Source organism: Tiliqua scincoides, chromosome 9 (genome assembly GCF_035046505.1).
Source record: "Tiliqua scincoides isolate rTilSci1 chromosome 9, rTilSci1.hap2, whole genome shotgun sequence".
NCBI lineage: Eukaryota > Metazoa > Chordata > Lepidosauria > Squamata > Scincidae > Tiliqua > Tiliqua scincoides.
Genome location: NC_089829.1, coordinates 16,946,067 through 16,964,670, shown reverse-complemented (window position 1 = coordinate 16,964,670; position 18,604 = coordinate 16,946,067). Strand labels below are relative to the sequence as shown.

At 50.4% G+C, this 18,604-nt stretch overlaps 1 protein-coding gene across 1 annotated transcript; it reads left to right on the top strand.

Moving 5' to 3' along the window:
* Window positions 1-53: 53 nt before the first annotated feature.
* COG4 (component of oligomeric golgi complex 4) lies at window positions 54-18,014 on the top strand. The gene is made up of 19 exons (XM_066636942.1): window positions 54-240; window positions 755-837; window positions 1,397-1,511; window positions 1,812-1,986; window positions 2,575-2,768; window positions 3,683-3,788; window positions 4,600-4,757; window positions 8,021-8,079; window positions 8,888-9,021; window positions 9,410-9,528; window positions 10,006-10,172; window positions 11,544-11,709; window positions 12,126-12,188; window positions 12,759-12,875; window positions 14,361-14,453; window positions 15,492-15,575; window positions 16,651-16,752; window positions 16,957-17,085; window positions 17,210-18,014. The coding sequence occupies exons 1-19, from the start codon at window positions 70-72 to the stop codon at window positions 17,342-17,344; spliced, it is 2,370 nt and encodes a 789-aa protein (XP_066493039.1). The 5' UTR covers window positions 54-69; the 3' UTR covers window positions 17,345-18,014.
* The last annotated feature ends 590 nt before the right edge of the window (window positions 18,015-18,604 follow it).

The following is an 18,604-nucleotide window of genomic DNA, read 5'->3' as shown; positions in this document are numbered from 1 at the left end:
CTCAAGATGGCTAGACTCACCCACTTCCGGCGGAGAATTAGAGCTCCCGGAAGTCGCGGGGGGAGCAAGATGGCGGCGGTCCTGAGCCCTTCTGGGCTGAGGGGGACGCCAGGCGGCGCAGCCACCGCCACCAGCAGCCGTCGCGGGCCCTCCTCGGCGGCGCCGTCCCTGGAGGAGATCCGCGCGCTCACCGAGCTCGCCGACCTGGAGACCACCTATGGCCGCCTCTGCGAGGAGGAGGTGCGGCTTCCCTGCGCCTGGAGCCCTTCCAGGCACCCCCGCGGGCAGCAGCTGCCGCCCCTGGCCGCGAAGGCAGAAGAGGCTGCAGCCCCAGCTGCACTGGGACTTACTTCTGAGTAGCCAGGCACAGAATTGGCCTGTAAAGCTGCAATTCTATCCACACTTATCTGAGAGTAAGCCCCATTGACTGTAATGGGGCTTACTTCTGAGTAGATATGCATAGGATTGGCCTGTAAGGCTGCAATCCTATCTACTCTTACTTGTGAGTAAGCCCCATTGACTTCACTGGGACTTACTTCTGAGTAGACATGCATAGGGTTGAGTTACAAGGCTGCAGTCCTATCCACGCTTACCTGGGAGTAAGCCCCATTGACTACTGTGGGACGTAGTTCTTAGTACACATGCATAGGATTGGGCTATACATCCAGTGGCACTTTTTGGTGCACATAATGCCAACCTGCGAATGGACATGCAGGCTTGGGGTCTGAGCTCACCTGTCTTGTTTTCTTCATAGAAAGTGGTGGAGGAAGAGCTGGAGAGGCTCCTGGAACAACAGGGCGCTCTAGAGAGCAAGATGACTGCCCTTCACCGCATAGGGTAAGGAGCAAACATGTTGTGCAGGGTGAAAATATTTGTGTGTGAGACTCCAAAAATATCCGGAGCAGTGATGTAGCTAGAGGGGGGTACAGAGGTAGCAATTGTACCGGGCTGCCAGCTTCCATGGGGCAACCATCTGGCCACCCACCTGTGCAATTGCGCACACACCCCCCAATCGCCACTCACACCTCTTGCAAAAAGTGCCAGGAAAAATGGCACTCTGCAATAGGGGCAGTAGGGATTGCAGTCTCTTGCTGCTTGCTCCCCTTGCTCCAGGGGCTTGGGGGACAGCCCAGGGACTTGGGGGGAGGCAAGCAGGAGGCGACTGGGGTGGGTGGAGGCAGTGGAGTAGGAGGAGTGAGCGGCCAGAGACTCCAGTCACCACTGACGCCTCTTTTTTTTAAACTGTGGGTGTGATGTCACGGGGGAGGGGGAGGCATCATTTTTAACTGTACTCTGGGCTTCACCACTGGTGAACGGGGCCAGAATGACTGTACTTTTGCTTGATGATAATGCATTTTCCTCGCCCTGCTACCCACTCAAGACTCTGTGTTTCTAGTCCTAACCTGCAACTGATTGAAGGAGATGCTAAGCAGTTAGCTGGGATGATCACTTTTACCTGCAACCTGGCTGAGAACGTCAGCAGCAAAGTCCGGCAGCTTGATCTTGCCAAGGTAACTGGAAGTGCAACCCTCTGCCCTTACCTGGGAATAAGCCTAATTTAATTACTTATTTCTCAGTATACGTACTTCAGATTGCACTTTGGATAGAACAAGAGCTTGGGTGTCAGTGCTGCAGTATGGCTCATTTGAGCTGGGGTTAGATGCATCTGTGCTGCACATGACTGGCTGTGTGCAAGAGACTGTGGTGTCTCTTTTGCCTGACCTTTGATTTCTCTGTTGCTTCCACTGCCACCTTTTTGCACCCTCGCCTGTGGTGTGTGTGAGGAACATAAACTAGGGCTCTTTTTGCAGAACCGCCTGTATCAAGCCATTCAGAGGGCAGATGATATTTTGGACTTGAAGTTCTGTATGGATGGAGTGCTGACGGCCCTGAGAAATGAGGACTACGAACAAGCAGCTGCTCATATTCATCGCTACCTGTCATTGGACAAGTCTGTCATTGAGCTGAGCAGGCAGGGCCAAGAGGGTAGCTGATTTTCTTAATTTATTTTGCATGTATATTTTCCTTTTTTCTGTTTATCTCGCAACAGCCATCCTACACCCTCAGCAAACTAAAGAGTGATCTGAAGAATTGTCCTCCTTAATTCTCAGAAGATGATTTTGAGGGATGTTATGTTCTTGGTACAGTGTAGCCATGGATAAGGGCCTGCTGACATTCTCACCCAAAGCACACCCTTAAATTCTGTGTTAATGTTGCCTCTCTTGTGCTAAAGCAGCTGACCTTTAGCAAATCCTGAGAAGAACCAGAATTGTGCTTGTAAAACAAATGTCTAACCTCCTTTTGGCTTAAAAAAGAATAATTGACATTGCTGTTTAGTGATTGATGTTGTAGGAGTCTAGCTGAAACTTCCAGATGTTGGAGATGGGTGGCATTTTGGCTTTTGATACACCTGCTGAGCCTTTCCTCAGTTTCTGCCTTCTGTTCCTATTTGCCTTGTGCCTAGTAAAAGCACAGCAAACAACATGATATTTTGCACAAAAACTTCCAGATCTGCTGCAACACCCCTTCCTAGTGCTGGAATACTGAATGGTGCTCTCTCTCCTTTCTGGGCAGGCAGCATTATTGAGGCCAACCTAAAGCTCCTGCAGGAGGCAGAGCAGCGCTTGAAGGCAATTGTGACGGAGAAGTTTGATGTAGCCACCAAGCAAGAAGACCTCCCGCAGGTGGAACGTTTCTTCAAGATCTTCCCCCTGCTGGGCTTGCATGAAGAAGGGCTGAGTAACTTCTCCACGTACCTCTGTAAACAGGTGAGTGGAGCTGCATGACATTAGGACCAGATAACAGCTGTGATGGGAGAGATGCTCATTCCCAGCCAAGGCACATCCTGAACTTCCCTGTGTCTTGCAGTGGCTGGGCCACTTCTGTCATAGTGTAGCAGATTGACCTGGAGACCTGAGTTCCTAGCAGAACCCAGAAATGGGGAGGCTGCTTACCTGCTGTGCTGGCAGAGGCCAGTATAGCAGCAAGTATCTTCTGTAGGAATAAAAAACCTCCTTCTGGGTGCTAATCTGAAAATGAATGATTCCAACAAGAACACTTGATACTGTTGTCCTTGCCCTTGGAATGGCTGTTTCTGGGAGCTGGAGCTCATGATTCCTGACATGCATGTCATACCTCTTGATGGTCTGGGGGTTGTTTACTCTTTTGGTCTTTTGTGTCTTCACAATAAGAGCTACTGGTGTCTATGTAGCATTTTACGACATTCAAGACATTGCATAAATATGATCTCAGTGATCCTTACAACAATCCTCAAGGTTGACCACTTTTGTTCTCCCCATTTTGCAGATGGGGTGAGGCCACCTAGCGAGAAAGCAGGTGACTGCCCTTTGGATCAGGGACTTCTGTTTGGGCTTCACTAGCTGCACCTGCCTTGCCGTGCTGGTGTGCGTTTATCTGAAACTGTCTTCCACACACTCAGACCATGGTGGAGGCAGCTAGTTCAATATAATAGGCAGCAGCTCTCCAGGCCTCAGGCAGGGCTGTCCTCAACCCTAGGTGGAGATGCTGCCCAAGACTGAACCTGGGACATTCCACAGGCAAAGTGTATTTTCTTCAAACTGCCATTCCGCTCCCTAGATGTAGGTGTGTATTAGGAGGAGCAGAGTCGTCTTGGGAGACTGGGGGTATTTAGGCCTGGAGACTGAAAACACATTCCTTCCAGGTGGCTAATAAAGCAGAGGAGAACCTGCAGCTGGTAATGAAGACAGACATGAGCGATCGCAGAGCTGCAGTCATCTTTGCAGACACGTTGACTCTCCTCTTTGAAGGTAATCCTTTGCCTTCATTCTGAACACCTTCATCTTCTCGCTGTAGACATGCTCAACGGGGTTTGCATGATCCAGCAGAGAAAATAAGTTCCAGTGCAGAAATTGGGGGCCAGCAGCACTGCATTCCCATATGTCTTGCTGGAACTGCTAACCGATGTTGTAGGGCCTCTGCTACAATTTGGACTGCCTCTAATAAGCAATCCAAATCCCTTCAGCTTGTCATTATTATTAAGTGTTTATAAACCACTTTTCAAAGTTCACAAAGCGATTTACAAAGAAAAATCCAATAACCAAGTTGCCTTCAAGTCAACAAAGAAGGAACAAGGTGAGCTCTCCTAGGAAAGGAGTTCTCACATGGGTGCCACTGCAGAGAAAGTCCTGTCACACATCACCACCTCCAGACAGTGGGGGCACTTGAATACCCCCCCTTCAGAGACTGGAACTCTGGGAGTAGTTCAGCTAGAGCAGGCCTCCCTGCGATGTCCTCTCCCCCCCCTTTTTTTAAATCATGCTTCCATACTTAGAAAAGGAATCTTGAAAGGGCCTCATACCAGTGGTTGTTTCAGTGGCCCTGTTGCACTTGAAGTATAGTCTTTGAATAACATCAGAGATGCAGTGCTGTTGCCTGTCAGGGGGAGAGAGCATCATATCATCCTGGACAGCAAAGAAGGGTGACTGAGACAATGGCCTTGAGTGTTGGAGTTCTCATGGTAGTGCCTGATTCTGATGTCCTCATTGTCCAGATGCTGGGCACCAAGTCCAGGTGATCTGCAGGAGATACTCTAGCCTGCAGCACTCTGCTTTCTTGCAGGAATTGCACGCATTGTTGAGACCCACCAGCCCATTGTGGAGACATACTATGGGCCAGGCAGGCTTTATACTCTGATCAAGCACCTACAGACGGAGTGTGACGTCCAGGTGGAGAAGGTGGTGGACAAGTTCGTACAGCAGAGGGACTATCACAAGCAGGTAAGAGAACATCAGTACGAGCAGAGCAGGATGTGCCAGAAGCCCTGTTCTTCAATCCCACATGGCAACCCAGTAGCTTACTTATGTAGCAGAGCTCTTTACGTGGGGAGCCTGGGTGTCTTGTGTGTTGGATACATTGATTTGTTCAGGGCCACCCAGTGAACTTTAGGTGTTTGAATGGGCTCCCTTGAATTTATTTATTTATTTATTAGATTTGTATTCCACTTTTCTCCCCGAAGGGCACCCAAGGCGGCTAACAATCAAGTTAAAATACAAGGAAACAAATAAACATTAAAAATACAAAACACTTAAAAACAATTTAAAAAGATAAAATACATAGCAGCAGATTAAAAGCACGTAGTAAAAGACGTAATTTATAAATTTATAAAAACAGCCCCACGTAGAGCACGTTACAATAATCTAATCTTGATGTCACTATGGCATGGACCACTGTGGAGAGATCCGCCCAAGACAGGTACGGCTGCAGCTGGTGCACCAGCCGAAGCTGGGCAAAGGCACCCCTGGCCACAGTCAACACTTGGACATCCAGGAGGAGATGCGAGTCCAGGAGAACCCCCAAGCTGTGAACCTGCTCTGTCAGGGGGAGTGCAACCCCATTCAGAGCAGGGCGATAAACCAGGACCCACATCGTGGATTTCTGCACCAGGAGGACCTGGTCAGAACATTGTCCGGATTTAATCTCAGCTTGTTCGCCTTCATCCAGATCCCGACTGCCTCCAGGCAATGCTCCAGGACAGAGAAAGCCACCCCGGAGTCAGGTGGAAAAGAGAGATAGAGCTGAGTGTCATCAGCATACTGATGGCACCCAACTCCAAATGACTCCCAGATGACCTCTCCCAGTGGTTTCATGTAGCTGTTTAACAACATGGGGGACAACATAGAACCCTGTGGCACCCCATATCTCAAGGGCTAGGGTGCCAAACAGGAGTCCCCCAATACCACCATCTGGGACCTGTCGACCAAGAAGGACCGGAACCACTGCAAACAGTGCCCCCGATCTCCACCTCGGCCAACCGTCCCAGAAGGACACCATGGTGAATGGTGTCAAAAGCCACTGAGAGGACCAAACGGACTAGCAAGGATGCATTCCCTCCATCCAGCCCTCGACATAGGTCATCCACCAAGGCGACCAAGGCTGTCTCCGTGCTGAAGCCAGGCCTGAAGTCAGATTGAAAGGGATCCAGATAATCCGCTTCATCCAGGATCCTCTGGAGCTGAGACGCCACCACCCGCTCCATCGCTTTGCCCAGAAATAGGAGGTTCGAGACTGGTCGATAATTATTCAACATAGAGGGGTCCAGAGAGGGCTTTTTCAGGAGGGGGCGAACCACTGCTTGCTTTAATGTCAGAGGCATCATCCCCTCCCTCAAAGATGAATTTACTATCCTCTCTGTTCACTCGGCCAGTCCCTCCCGGGCAGATCTAACCAACCATGCTGGGCACAGATCCAGCGGGCAGGCGGATGGCCTCGCACTCTAAAGGATCCTGTCCACATCCTCAGGTTCTACAAGCTGAAAAGAATCCCACAAAACAGGATTGACGTGCCACAGGTACATCATTAGACATTGTAAACATGGAGTTCAAGTCGTGGTGAATCCAAGCGATTTTATCCGCAAAGTGCCTGGCAAAGGTGTTACAGTGGACCTCTGCGTGGTCCTGCTGATCCACTGATGGGGTCTGATGGAGGAGACCCCGCACCACATGGAACAGTTCCGCTGGCTGGCTATGTGCGAACGCGATAGTGGCAGAGAAGGAGCGCTTCACTGCCACTGTCGCCACAGAGTAGGCCCTGCAGTGGGCCCTAGCCTGTGTCCGGTCAGATCTGTCACGAGTCTTTCTCCACCGTCGATCAAGACGCCTACCCTGCAGCTTCATCATTCGTAGCTTCTCGGTAAACCAAGAAGCCACTTTGATTCTGCTGGTTGGGAGGCACCGCCTAGGAGCAATCTCATCCACAGCCCTGGCCATCTCTGTATTCCAGAGATCAACCAGAGCCTCAGATGAGTCAGCAGGAAAATCCCCCAGAACCCTCAGGAAACCATTCGGATCCATCAGTCTATGGGGGCGAACCATACAATAAGGTCCACCACCTCTGCGGGGACAGGAGGCCACAATAAGTCTAAACCTTACCAGGAAGTGATCTGTCCATGACAACGGAGTGATGTTGATCTCCACATCCAGATCACCATCCCTTTGACCAGACAAAAACACCAGGTCTAGCATGTGTCCAGCCTCATGGGTTGGGGTAGAGATCTTTTGTGACAGGCCCATGGCGGTCATGATATCCTGAGCTGCGCCTACCTCTGGGGCCTCAGCGTGCACATTGAAGTCCCCCAACACCAATAGGCGGGGGGCCTCCAATGCAACGTCGGAGATCAACCCAGTCAGCTCAGGCAGGGAGACTGTTGGGCAGCAAGGCAGACGGTACACCAACAGAATCCCAATCCTGTCCTGCCCTTCCAACGAGACATACAGACACTCAAATTCAGTGAATTGCTAGACAGGGCTCCTGGCAAGGGAGATGGAATCCCGATAGACTATCACGACCCCCCCCCCCATACCTGTATTCGTGGCTGCTGCACTACCTGGAGGACAAAGCTGGGAAAGATTCACTCCTCCTGCTTCATCCAACCAGGTCTCCGTAATACAAACCAGATCAGCAGCCTCACCCAGGATTAAATCCTGGATGAGACAGGTTTTATTGTTGACTTATCTGGCATTTAAGAGCAGCAGTTTCAGACCCAGGGCACTACTGCCAAGGCCCCCAGTCATCAGACAGCTGGAAGGAAGGCTGGAAAGAGGGACGATCTGTCTATGATGGACCCTCCTTACCCTAGAATGGCCAGCCCTCGCCCCACCACCATATTTACCATGGCCCGTCACTCTGTTGATGGTGGCACATCATCCACCATTGAATCCAGCACCCTGAGCTCTTTGTTACCCTAGCTGTTGTTGCCACATTCCCTTTGGACATCCGTCTGTTCAGCAGGACATATGTGTTTGAGGTTTACTCCCTAGCTGCATCTTTACTAGAAGGGTCTCCTTCCTTTAGAAGTCCTCTACTGAGTTTCTTGTGCTCTTGCATTCTTGCCATCTGCATGAAGCCCCTTTGCTTGTCTTTGAGGAGGCCAATTCACCTCCTTCCTCTAGCTGCTCTGAGAAAAAGAGGTGGGTCTGTGGGGCCTGAGCAGGTAAAGAGAAGGAGGCGTGAATCACTCTTTTTTCTTTTTTATTGCATGTAGTTTCAGCATGTTCAGAACAGCATGATGAGGAGTTCAGTTGGAGAAAAGATTGAACCCAGGTATGTTCCTCTTTAGCTGCCATTCCTGATACTAAATGCTGGATAGTCACCTGAAGCAGAGAAGCCAATTCTTGTGTCTTGTTCAAGATTTTTTCATATTCAGTAGGAGGAATCTAGGTGTTGTTGACTCCTCCCACTTGCTTTTGAGGCAGGACTATGCAACTGGCTTTGAATCTTCAATGGGAGCATCCTCCCTGTTCCAGTTCTGCCTGCTCATCTTCTGTGGTCTTAGCAGGCAGAGTCCTCTTTGGTTAACTGATGGCTTATCATGTCTGCTTTATGCCCAGCTGACAAGAGAACAGCACAAAGAGGAGCATTTCTCTCAGGCTAATTTCTGGCAGAGAGGGTGAGCACTCCAGACAGATGGCATCCTCCTTTCACCTGACAGGGAGGTCAGCTGTCTCTAGGTGCATGAGGGGCATTGCTCTCAGGCTTCGTTTGGCAGAAGGAGAGTCCTGCCATGTTTTCTCTCAAGGCTGAGCTATTTTAGCGAGGATCACATTGTACCCCTTGAACAAAGTACAGCAAAAAGCATGAGGGGGCACAGTTACTGCAGCATTGCCCAGGATCAGTTTTTGGCCCATTGCTAAATGGTTAAATTTGGCTCTTCAAACATGAAGGCAAGAAAGATCCTTTAAATGTGAACACTGGCATTTTCAGGATTCCAGGAGCCTCTCATATGCTTCTCCCCATGGACTTCACCCAACTCATGGGGAACAGCATCCAACCCACTTCATCCAACCCATTTGCTGAGCAGTGTCCACCTTTTCTGAGGCTATGCTCCTGACCTACATTTTGCTTCTTGCAGAGAACTTGACCCGGTTTTAACAGAGGTCACCTTGATGAATGCACGGAGTGAGCTGTACCTGAGGTTCATTAGGAGGCGTGTCGTTTCTGATTTTGAGGTGGGGGATGCCATCGCCTCTGAGGAGGTGAAGCAAGGTAAGCCCCTCTAAGGCCAGCTGTGCCAGATGAACCTGCTCAGCCTGACCAGTGGCTGATTTGGCTGCCATTTGAAGAGCAAATGATTCAGATGTCTTGGTAGGCCCTGGACCTTGGCAAGACTGTGCTCCTTACATAGCTGTAGACAGTCTCTCATGATAGGGTGGGACATGCCATCCAGGCTCTTTCTAGAGCATTGGAGGTTTTGCTTGTTCCTTCCTTTCAAAGGATACAAGCTTCCCACCTGGACTCTGTTGAGTATGCCACTGATTGTGGGACAACTTGGCTGTCTATTGGACTTTGCCTGCCTTCTGGCACTTGGCTTGAATTGGTAGCCTTTGGGTGCCATTGCTTCCTCCATAGCCTAATTCTTGGATATATTCCACAGAGCATCAGAAGTGCCTGGACAAGCTGCTCCACAACTGCTTACTGAGCCGAACCATGCAGGAGCTGATCGGCTGCTATATCACCATGGAAGAGTACTTCATGAGAGAGACTGTCAACAAGGTAAGGCTGGCTTCCTGGAGTTGGGTTCTCTCTTCCCTTGGGGGGGGGGTGGCTATGGGCAGTATCATTTGGAGTGTCTTAGGAGTGTCAGCTGTTTTAGGAGTCAGCAACCAGCCTGCTGTGCTTCTCCATATTTTCAGCTAGCCCACACAAAGCCTGGCTCTGAAGGCTCCTGTAGGAAGGAGCCCTCTGCCTCCCCTCTTCTGAGGCTTCTAGAATCCTGCAGCCATGCGAGCACCAGAGCAGGTTGTTGTAGTCATGCAAGACTCCTTTAAGGTTCCCCAAGGAGGAGCCTCCCCCCACCCCCATTGTCAGGAGAGGCACAGTTTGCAGAAAACTGGAAGCAGACTTCCTTGGGTGGGAGAATGGAAGGGCTGCCTGCCTGCTTTGGTGGCTTTACAAAGTGGGCAAACTCCTCATAAATGGTAATGCCAACCCTCTTTGATGAGTCATGGTCATGTCTTGACTTCTTGGCAGGCTGTTGCTATGGACACATGTGAAAAGGGTCAGCTGACCTCCAGCATGGTGGATGACGTCTTCTACATAGTGAAGAAATGCATTGGGAGGGCCCTTTCCAGCTCCAGCATCGACTGTCTTTGTGCAATGATCAACCATTCCATCACGGAGCTGGAGTCAGACTTCAGGTGTGTGATGTGTGGAGGAAGCTAGAGCTGCTCTGCCTGCTTCTCAACTTCTTGTGGCTTTCTATGAACCTCCCTCCCCCTTATATCACTTGCCAAGGGCCCAATCCTGTCCTTGGCCAGCCTAGCAAAATGCAGCCTGCACTGCATCCTGGGCTAGATGGTGACCAGCCTAGCAAGGACAGGTAAGTAAAGAAATCATTTACTTATCACCTCTGGCACTCTCTGGTCCTCAATGGGTGTACTCAGATTTACACCAGCTATTTTGCTGGTGCAAATTTATTGGGTCCAAGGGGGTGTGTGTCTGGCCTGGGACAGGGATTCCAGATCTCCTGGACACCACTGCTGCTCCCATTCTGGCCTGATCCTTGTCCTAATCTGCTCCTGCCAACACCTTACCTGCTCCAGCAGCCAGTCTTCTGCCCACTACTGATCGCGCATGGCTTTACTGGCTTCCACCCTGTTGGCAGTGAGCCACTGCTTAGGTGATGGCAGCCCAGCATTACAATGGCAGGCCACAAGATCCACCATCATATCACAAGGATGGGATTGGGCTGTTTCCCATAGTCCATATCTGCCATCTTCACTATCTTCAAAGTGATGCAATGAAAGATTCCAGACTTTGCAAGAGGGGTCAGATGTGATGGCAGCTGAGGCAATCCTCTTCATGAGTTGGCTCTGTTTTGTGTGTGAAGCAGAGGGGTGAGTGTGCAATCCACTCTTAGCAGTAAGTGGGACAGGTGCACACCACCTCTCCCAGCTGTGGCTCTGATAGCTCCTTCCATTCCGCCCTCAACTCACTTCTGGTGTCAGTGGCAGGCACAGAGAAAACCGCCTTAAAGTAGTCAGCTGTGGGGCTGGGGCAGGAGAGAGACTCCATAGTGTTCCCCTTGCTGTTGAAAAGGAATATCCCACTTGGTGTGACAGTGGGGCAGGTGTGTGGGTGATGCCCCTTCTTGTTCTATTCTTCTCCAAGAATGCAACTCAACTATCTCTGTGCAGCCTGGCCTGATGTATTCCTAATACAGAGGTCCAGCTCTGTAACCAGAAACTGCATGTGGAGGGATGATGTGATGGGGACTCAAGGAACGCAAGGAATAGCTGCTCTTGGGACTGGTGGATGTGAAGGGAGAAAATGGACAAGCATCTTGAGAAGGCACTTGTGCCAAAAGAGCAGGATGTACAGCGCATGAGATTTCAGAAGGAATTTAGAAAAGTTTGTCTGCCCTGCACAGCCCTGAGCACCTTGGGGAGGAGCATATTGCTTCAGTTGTTTGTCAGGTGTGAGGCGTGTAGATCAGGATGGGATGGGTTGGGTTGAATATGCCACTTTTGTGCTTGTTGGCCTCTTGACACCTTCTCCCCTCTTCTCAGGGAAGTCCTGTGCAACAAGCTCAAGATGGGCTTTCCAGCTACCACCTTCCAGGACTTCCAGAGAGGTGTGACCAGCGCAGTCAGCATCATGCATAGCAGCCTTCAGCAGGGCAAGTTTGACACCAAAGGCATTGAGAGCACAGATGAAGCCAAACAATCTTTTCTGGTAAGTCTTTTCTCTCTCTGTCTCGCTCACAGTTAGATCAGCAACTCCCCTGAAACTGGCAAGACTCACTCAAGGCCTAGGCCTTGGTGTCTGGGCAGCTAAGATATTTCCAGCCTTGCTCCTTTCTTTCCTTCAAGGACCGTGCATGCTTCTCTCTCTCCCAGCCCTTCTCGTTGAGCAGTTGTCACCCACCAGGTCTTTGGGTCCACTCCCTCTAGCAAACAGGTTCTCTTTGAGGAGCTTGGGGTGGGCAACTGGGGCCTGGTTTGCTAGTGGAGAATTTGGGAGGGTTTCTGCCTCAAGTTTGTCGCCTTCTCTACTTCCATCCTTATGTTGCCTTCAAGGTAGCTTCCACTTAAAAATCCTCCAGGGCTGTGAACCTGATTCCAGTTCTCCTTCTCCCTTACCTCTTTCAGGTGACACTGAATAACGTAGAGGTCTGCAGTGAAAACATCAAGACTCTGAAGAAGACTCTGGAGGTACCATTTACAGATATTTCACTGCTGATTCCAAAGGCCTTTCCATGCTGCTTATGTTCTCTGGCTCTGCATAGGCTGCCAGTTTGCTTGACTCAAATCAATCTTCCTGTAATAGAAACCCTTTGTCTAGCCCAGCGATTTTCAACCTTTTTCATCTCATGGCACACTGACAAGGCATTAAAATTGTCAAGGCACAGGTTTCTTGCAATTGACAAAGCCCACCATGCTGCCAGTCGGGGGCTTACATCCCCATTGGCCTTACTAATAAATGATCTTCCCCCAAATACCAGTGGCACACCTGTGGACCACTTGTGGCACACCAGTGTGCCAAGGCACAGTGGTTGAAAATGGCTGGTCTAGCCTGAGAGCTTTGCTTGATAGTGTGAAATGTGTCTAGTCTGCCTGGTCCCAGAAGTGTGGGGCAGCAGCAACCCTGCGCTTAAGTGCAGGAGGTTGGACTACATGGCCTCCAAGGCATCTTCTGTGACTCTAAAACTGACGTCTTTCTGTTCAGAGAGCAGCTCCTGTGAGTGAGTCTCCATTGTTGCTGGCTTTGTGTTTTCCCTGCAGAATGATTGCTCAAAGTTGCTGAGCCAGGGATTTGGGGGCGAACAAGCACAAGCCAAGATTGACAGCTGCCTCTCTGATATGGCTGCTGTGTCCAATAAATTTCGAGACCTGTTGCAGGTAAGGTATGTTGTGAGGCTTGACCCTTACCTAGTGTCACATGATGCTCTGTAGAGAAGAAAAACATCCGGGGTTGCCTTAAGTTGCCTGGCTGAGAAGGGAAGCTCTGCTGCTCATTGATGGGGAGCCACAAGGAGTCTGCTTGGCTGCTGCTCCAAGAGATCTAATGAGGTGGGCTGTGCTGCCATTTGTGTGGCTGAGCCTGCTGTCATCTTACAGTTGGGCAACGTGGCTTTGCAGTCGGCACAGGTATGGTTCTGGTGGCAAGGCCAGTGAACACAGGCCCTGCAAACACCACAGTGAAGGTTCAGTCACCTGCCAGGCAATGTGCAGGCCACAACTCTGCTGGTAAAACCCAGAATGTATCAGTGAATACAGAATTCAGCTTCTTGAGGACATCAACTTTGGTTTAAAAAAAACAAACAGCAGGTTTCTGGCCCTTGTAGCTCCAAAACTATACTTGAAAAGTGCTGTGTGGGCAGACAGGAAATGCTGCACTCTCCAAATCCCAAGGGGGGAGAAGCTGACTTTGGCTTCCTTTGGTGTCCTTCCTTGTCCCTTCGTTATGCAAGTGTTCATAAAATTCATAGACCCACCAAGCATAGGGCTACTGTGTTTATCTCTGGAGATGTCCTACTTAAGGTCTGGTCGTAGTGCTGCTGGCAAAAGGAACCCCTCTCACTTGTGCACAGTTCAGACAGCTTTTAAGGAAAAGGCACCCTCCTTTTCTCCCCCTCCCCCCAAACTCTTGCCATTGCACAGGTCTACTTCACAACCATTGGGAAAGAGTTCCAAGTAGAGGAGAAGGCTTTGTGTGTGGTGCTTTCCATTGTCAAGGGCCGGTAATGGTGGAGCAGCAACAAGATAAAAGGAAGACGGAAAATCCCCAGGAGTCCTGTCAGACTCCAAGCAAGCAGGCCAGAGAAGGGAAGGGAATAAGAGCTTGCAATGCAGCAGCCCCTAGCACAGGAATGTCAGACTTGTTTCATACAGAGGGCCAAAGTTAGCATTCATGGTGCCTGCTGAGGGCCAGAAGTGACATCATTAAGCAGGAAGTGACATCATTAAGCACTGTTATGGTCCACTGTCCCCACACTTCAGTGTCTCAACTCGTTTCAAAGCTCATGTGGCCCCTTCACTGTCCCTGTGAGGATGGTGAGCAGCATACAATTTCTGTCTCTTCCAGAAGCCGCTGCTTCAGGTCTTGTGCCTCCTCAGCAAAGACTGCCTCAACCAGTAGTTCATTGCAGATGCTGTGGATTGCCTCTAGATTGCAGCCCAGTATTCCTAAATCACAATAAGCAACTTCCTGAGCCAGAGGCACCATGAGATCTGTTGAAACATTTTGCAAAAACTGCTCCCCTCTTCCTTGAGGAGCGTGTGTGCGTGTGCTTGCATCACTAGGTTTACCTGTAGAACTGGCCACAGTGCTTGGTAGTTTTTCTTAACCAAATGGTCCCTCTCACTCCCCCCCCCCCAAACCAGGAAGGACTGAGTGAGCTCACCAACTCGGCGATCAAGCCACAAGTGAAACCCTGGATCAACCTCTTCCTCTCCGTCTCCCACAACATTGAAGAGGTGAGTCTACAATCTGCTGCCAGCAGTGCTGAAGTGCTCTGATGGCTCTGTGAAGGGGCTAGAGGAGCAAATATCTTCAGGCAAAGTCAGAGTCCTGAAAAGACAAGATACAAGACATATCAAGTTGACTACTTCCGGGGTTTTCAGCTGGGCAGATGATGACTGAAGCTGATTGCCTCATGCCACTGGTTATATCAAATGTGTGTGTTAGTTGTGTTTAAACATTTGAATGTCTCTCTGTTGTGTTCTGCCTCGGGAGAAGGGAGAGACAGGAGAAACGTGTTTGAAACCAACAATAAGCTAAATCCTGGGGACTGTTTTCTGAAAGTGCTGAGAATTCTCCATGCAGAATAGCTTGAGATCTTCCCAGACTTAGAGAGAAGTATCTTTCTTTACTCAGCGTGTGGTTGGTCTGTGGAACTCCTTGCCACAGGATGTGGTGATGGCGTCTGGCCTGGATGCCTTTAAAAGGGGATTGGACAAGTTTCTGGAGGAAAAATCCATTAAGGGTTACAAGCCATGGTGTGTATGTGCAACCTCCTGATTTTAGAAATGTCAGAATGCCAGATGCAAGGGAGGGCACCAGGATAAGGTCTCGTGTGCTCCCTGGGGCATTTGGTGGGCCACTGTGAGATACAGGAAGCTGGACTAGATGGGCCTATGGCCTGATCCAGTGGGGCTGTTCTTATGTTCTTATGAATGTCTTTCTGTTGTGATGTGTTCTGCCTCGGGAGAAGGGAGAGACAGAAGAAAAGTGTTTGAAACCAACAATAAGCTAAATCTGGGGAACTGTTTTCTGAAAGTGCTGAGAATTCTCCGTGCAGAATAGCTTGAGATTTTCCCAGACTTGGAGAGGGGCAACGACTGCTCACTTTCCTTCAGGGCCTCTGGCACAACTTTCAGGCCTCGTGGAGCAGCTTCATTTTAATGGGGTGGAGAGCATTGTAGGGGAAGAGCCGCAGTTGAGGACATGTGCCAGGTGCTGAAACAATTCCAAGGACTACGAAGAGACCACGTGTATCTTCTCTTCTTGCTCAGGAAGAGTTCAATGACTACGAGGCCAACGATCCGTGGGTGCAGCAGTTCATCCTCAACCTGGAACAGCAGATGGCAGAGTTCAAGGTGTGTTGTGGCCCTAAGAAATCCTTGAGGGTAGATACTTAGGGTGTGCCTCTTGGAGCCTCTGCTTTCCATGCAGGAAGCCCAGTTCCCATATCTCCAGACAAAAGATCATGGGGAGAGCCCCTGCCTGGCAGAGGAGACAGTTTCGGGAAGATTCTGCATGGTCACAGCCTTCTAGAAATGCTTCCTATTTTCCCAGGCACAGGCCTGGTCCAGTTCCACAGCACAGTTGAAGTGGGGTTATCCCCTTGCTGCCAGGGTGAGGGTGGCTTGCGCATTTGTCAGTTCCACCCCAACCTCAGAAAGAATTTGGCTGGGTGGAAGCTGGAAAATTGGACCTCCTTTAAGCTGAAAAAGTTCTGAGATCCATCTCGCTGCCACTGCTTCCACCTCCTACAGCTGCCCGGGGACCTAGCAGGAACAGGTCACTGGCAACCTCTCTCGGTAGGCCAGCTCTCGGCTCAAATGGGCGACTGGCTGGGGGGCACGTACTGAAGAGGCATGGGGTGTTCAAAGGGTGCCCTTAAGTTGCCTACCTGCTTACTCCCAGCCTGATGCCCAGCTTGGCTGCCTTCACCCTGTTGAGAAAGACCCATGCGCTGCCCTGATAATGAGGTGAGTGGGCAGCCTCTGGCTTACCCAAGCCTTTTCCATAGGGATTCAAAGAAGATGGGGTGGAAGGAACTTTTGCTGATTCCTTTGCAAATAGCCCCCCTTTCCATGCCCCCTCTGGCAGCAGGAGTCAGGTGAGCATGACAGCTGCTCTTTTTGGAACATGGGCAGTGAGACCTGGGTGGTGATCATCCCCACCCTGGTGCAGGTGACTGCATGCTGCTCAGTCTGCCCCCTGCAAAGGAGTTGAGAAAAGTCCATTCCCAGGTGGTTCCTGGTTTCCTTCTGGAAGCCCAGAGGCCTGACCCTGGGTGCCCCAGTCTTTTTGAGCAGCAGTCAAGACGGCCTACCCACCCTTAAGAGGTGATCGTCTGTCCAAGTTCTGTCTCCCCCAGTCCGTGCTTTTGCTTTTCCTCCACATTGCTCTGTTCGAGTCCAGTATATGCTCTCTGCCTCCTTGCAGGCAGGACTCTCACCTGTGATCTATGACAGCCTGACCAGCCTGATGACCACGCTCATTGCTGTAGAGCTGGAGAAAGTCGTTCTCAAGTCCACCTTCAGTCGGGTAAGGAGGGGGTGTGCTTCAAACAAGGAACCAAAAGGCAGGCCAGAACCTCAATCCCAGACCTTGTTGTCTTCTGGGACTCTTGGTCCTTGTCAAAGCAAGTGGCACATTGCTTATTGCAGAACATCAGTTGTGTAAGCAGAATAAAGAAGGCACTGAAGAAAATGCCCCTGTGGGGTCTCCTGCTCTATTTTCTGTCCTCAGCTTGGTGGACTGCATTTTGACAAGGAGCTGCGATCGCTGATTGCCTACCTCACCACTGTAACCACCTGGACCATCCGTGACAAGTTTGCTCGTCTCTCCCAGATGGCGACTGTCCTCAACCTGGAAAGGGTAGGCAGGCTTTAGTCCTCTGTAGGGGCCGTAGGGGCCACTTTGGGCTCAGCCCCCATATGTTTACGTCTCCAGTGCTGTTCTTCTTCCAGCTCAATAACTTTGCTTTGCCTCTTCTTTTCAGGTAACGGAGATCTTGGACTACTGGGGACCAAACTCAGGACCACTAACATGGCGTCTTACACCAGCTGAGGTCCGTCAAGTGCTGGCCCTCCGAATAGACTTTCGCAGTGAGGATATCAAGCGCCTGCGCCTCTAACTACCTGCACGGAACAATCTTCTTCACGGCCAGTGCTGGCTGCTGTAGAAAGGGGTGGAGGTCAGCTACGATCTCTCCTCTTGTGGGGGGGGGGGGCCTCATCCCTTGTCCTTGAAGGGAAAGGCGAACTTCTCCCTTGTTGAACGCTGTGCAATATTGTCTAAAATAGACATTAAAATGATATAGGGCTGCTGGATTTCTGCCCCTTGGTCAGTTGTCTGCCAGCTTATATGTTAAGGCCTCTTGCTGTGCTGGCAAGGGGGATGCGGTAGCCAAGCCCCCAAAGTGTTCTGGTCACAACGGACCTCTGTTGGTATCGCCACAGACAGGGATCTTTGGTACGAAGCTTGTGGGCCTTCTGCATCTCCCCAACTTGATCAGTAGTACTCATGCACCTTCCTCCACTGCTTGCAATGGTTGCAGGCACCCCACACAGTTGTGTTGCTTTAGGAGCAGAGGGAAACCTCCAAGGTTGCTACAGAAAAGACTTTTTTTTTAACATTTACCCAGCATGTTTTAAGCTGATTGTGCTCTATGAAGGACATGATATTTTTGGCAACATTGCATAAAAAACTCATCACGCTATTGTACGATGTGACACATTTCCACAATTTCAGGTACCCTTGATAAAGACCTATGTGCTCAAAATGCACTGAGGGTAAACTTCCAACAACAGATTTATTTGCTATGGTTCCTTTGATGGTTCTTTTGTTTTCCTTTGAGTTGGCACATCTTGTTTCTAAATCCCAAGGATGCCTTGGCAGAGGGCAACCACAAGGAGTCTCTCAACCCTAAGGCTCATTTTATGTGTGGGGGATGATGGTGTAGGGGAACAGAGGTGGCTTCACAAATGGGATAACTTCTAGAACACTGAATTGGGATTCAAAACAACCCTGACAGTCTCACAGTCCAATCCTAACCTGCCCTGGAGCAGGCTGGCTAGTAGGTCCAGGGCAAGGTTGGGGTCAATTGTGGCTCAGCCTGGGGCAAAGGGAGTTCCTTCCCCTTACCCTGGGTAAGGCCTCAGCAGCCTCAATGGGGCTACTCGGGTCTGCACTACCTAAAGAGGTAACACAGATCCGAGCCGCAATAGGCTGCCTGGAACCAGGAATAGAATCTGGCACAAGTGTTGGATCCTGGCCCCATCCCACCCCATTCTCCCACTGCCCCAAAATGCCACCACCACCCCAACCCCCATGCTGCCCTGACTTGGGCTGGGCTTGGGCTGACATCCCTCCTCCAAAGTTGTCACAGAAGTGC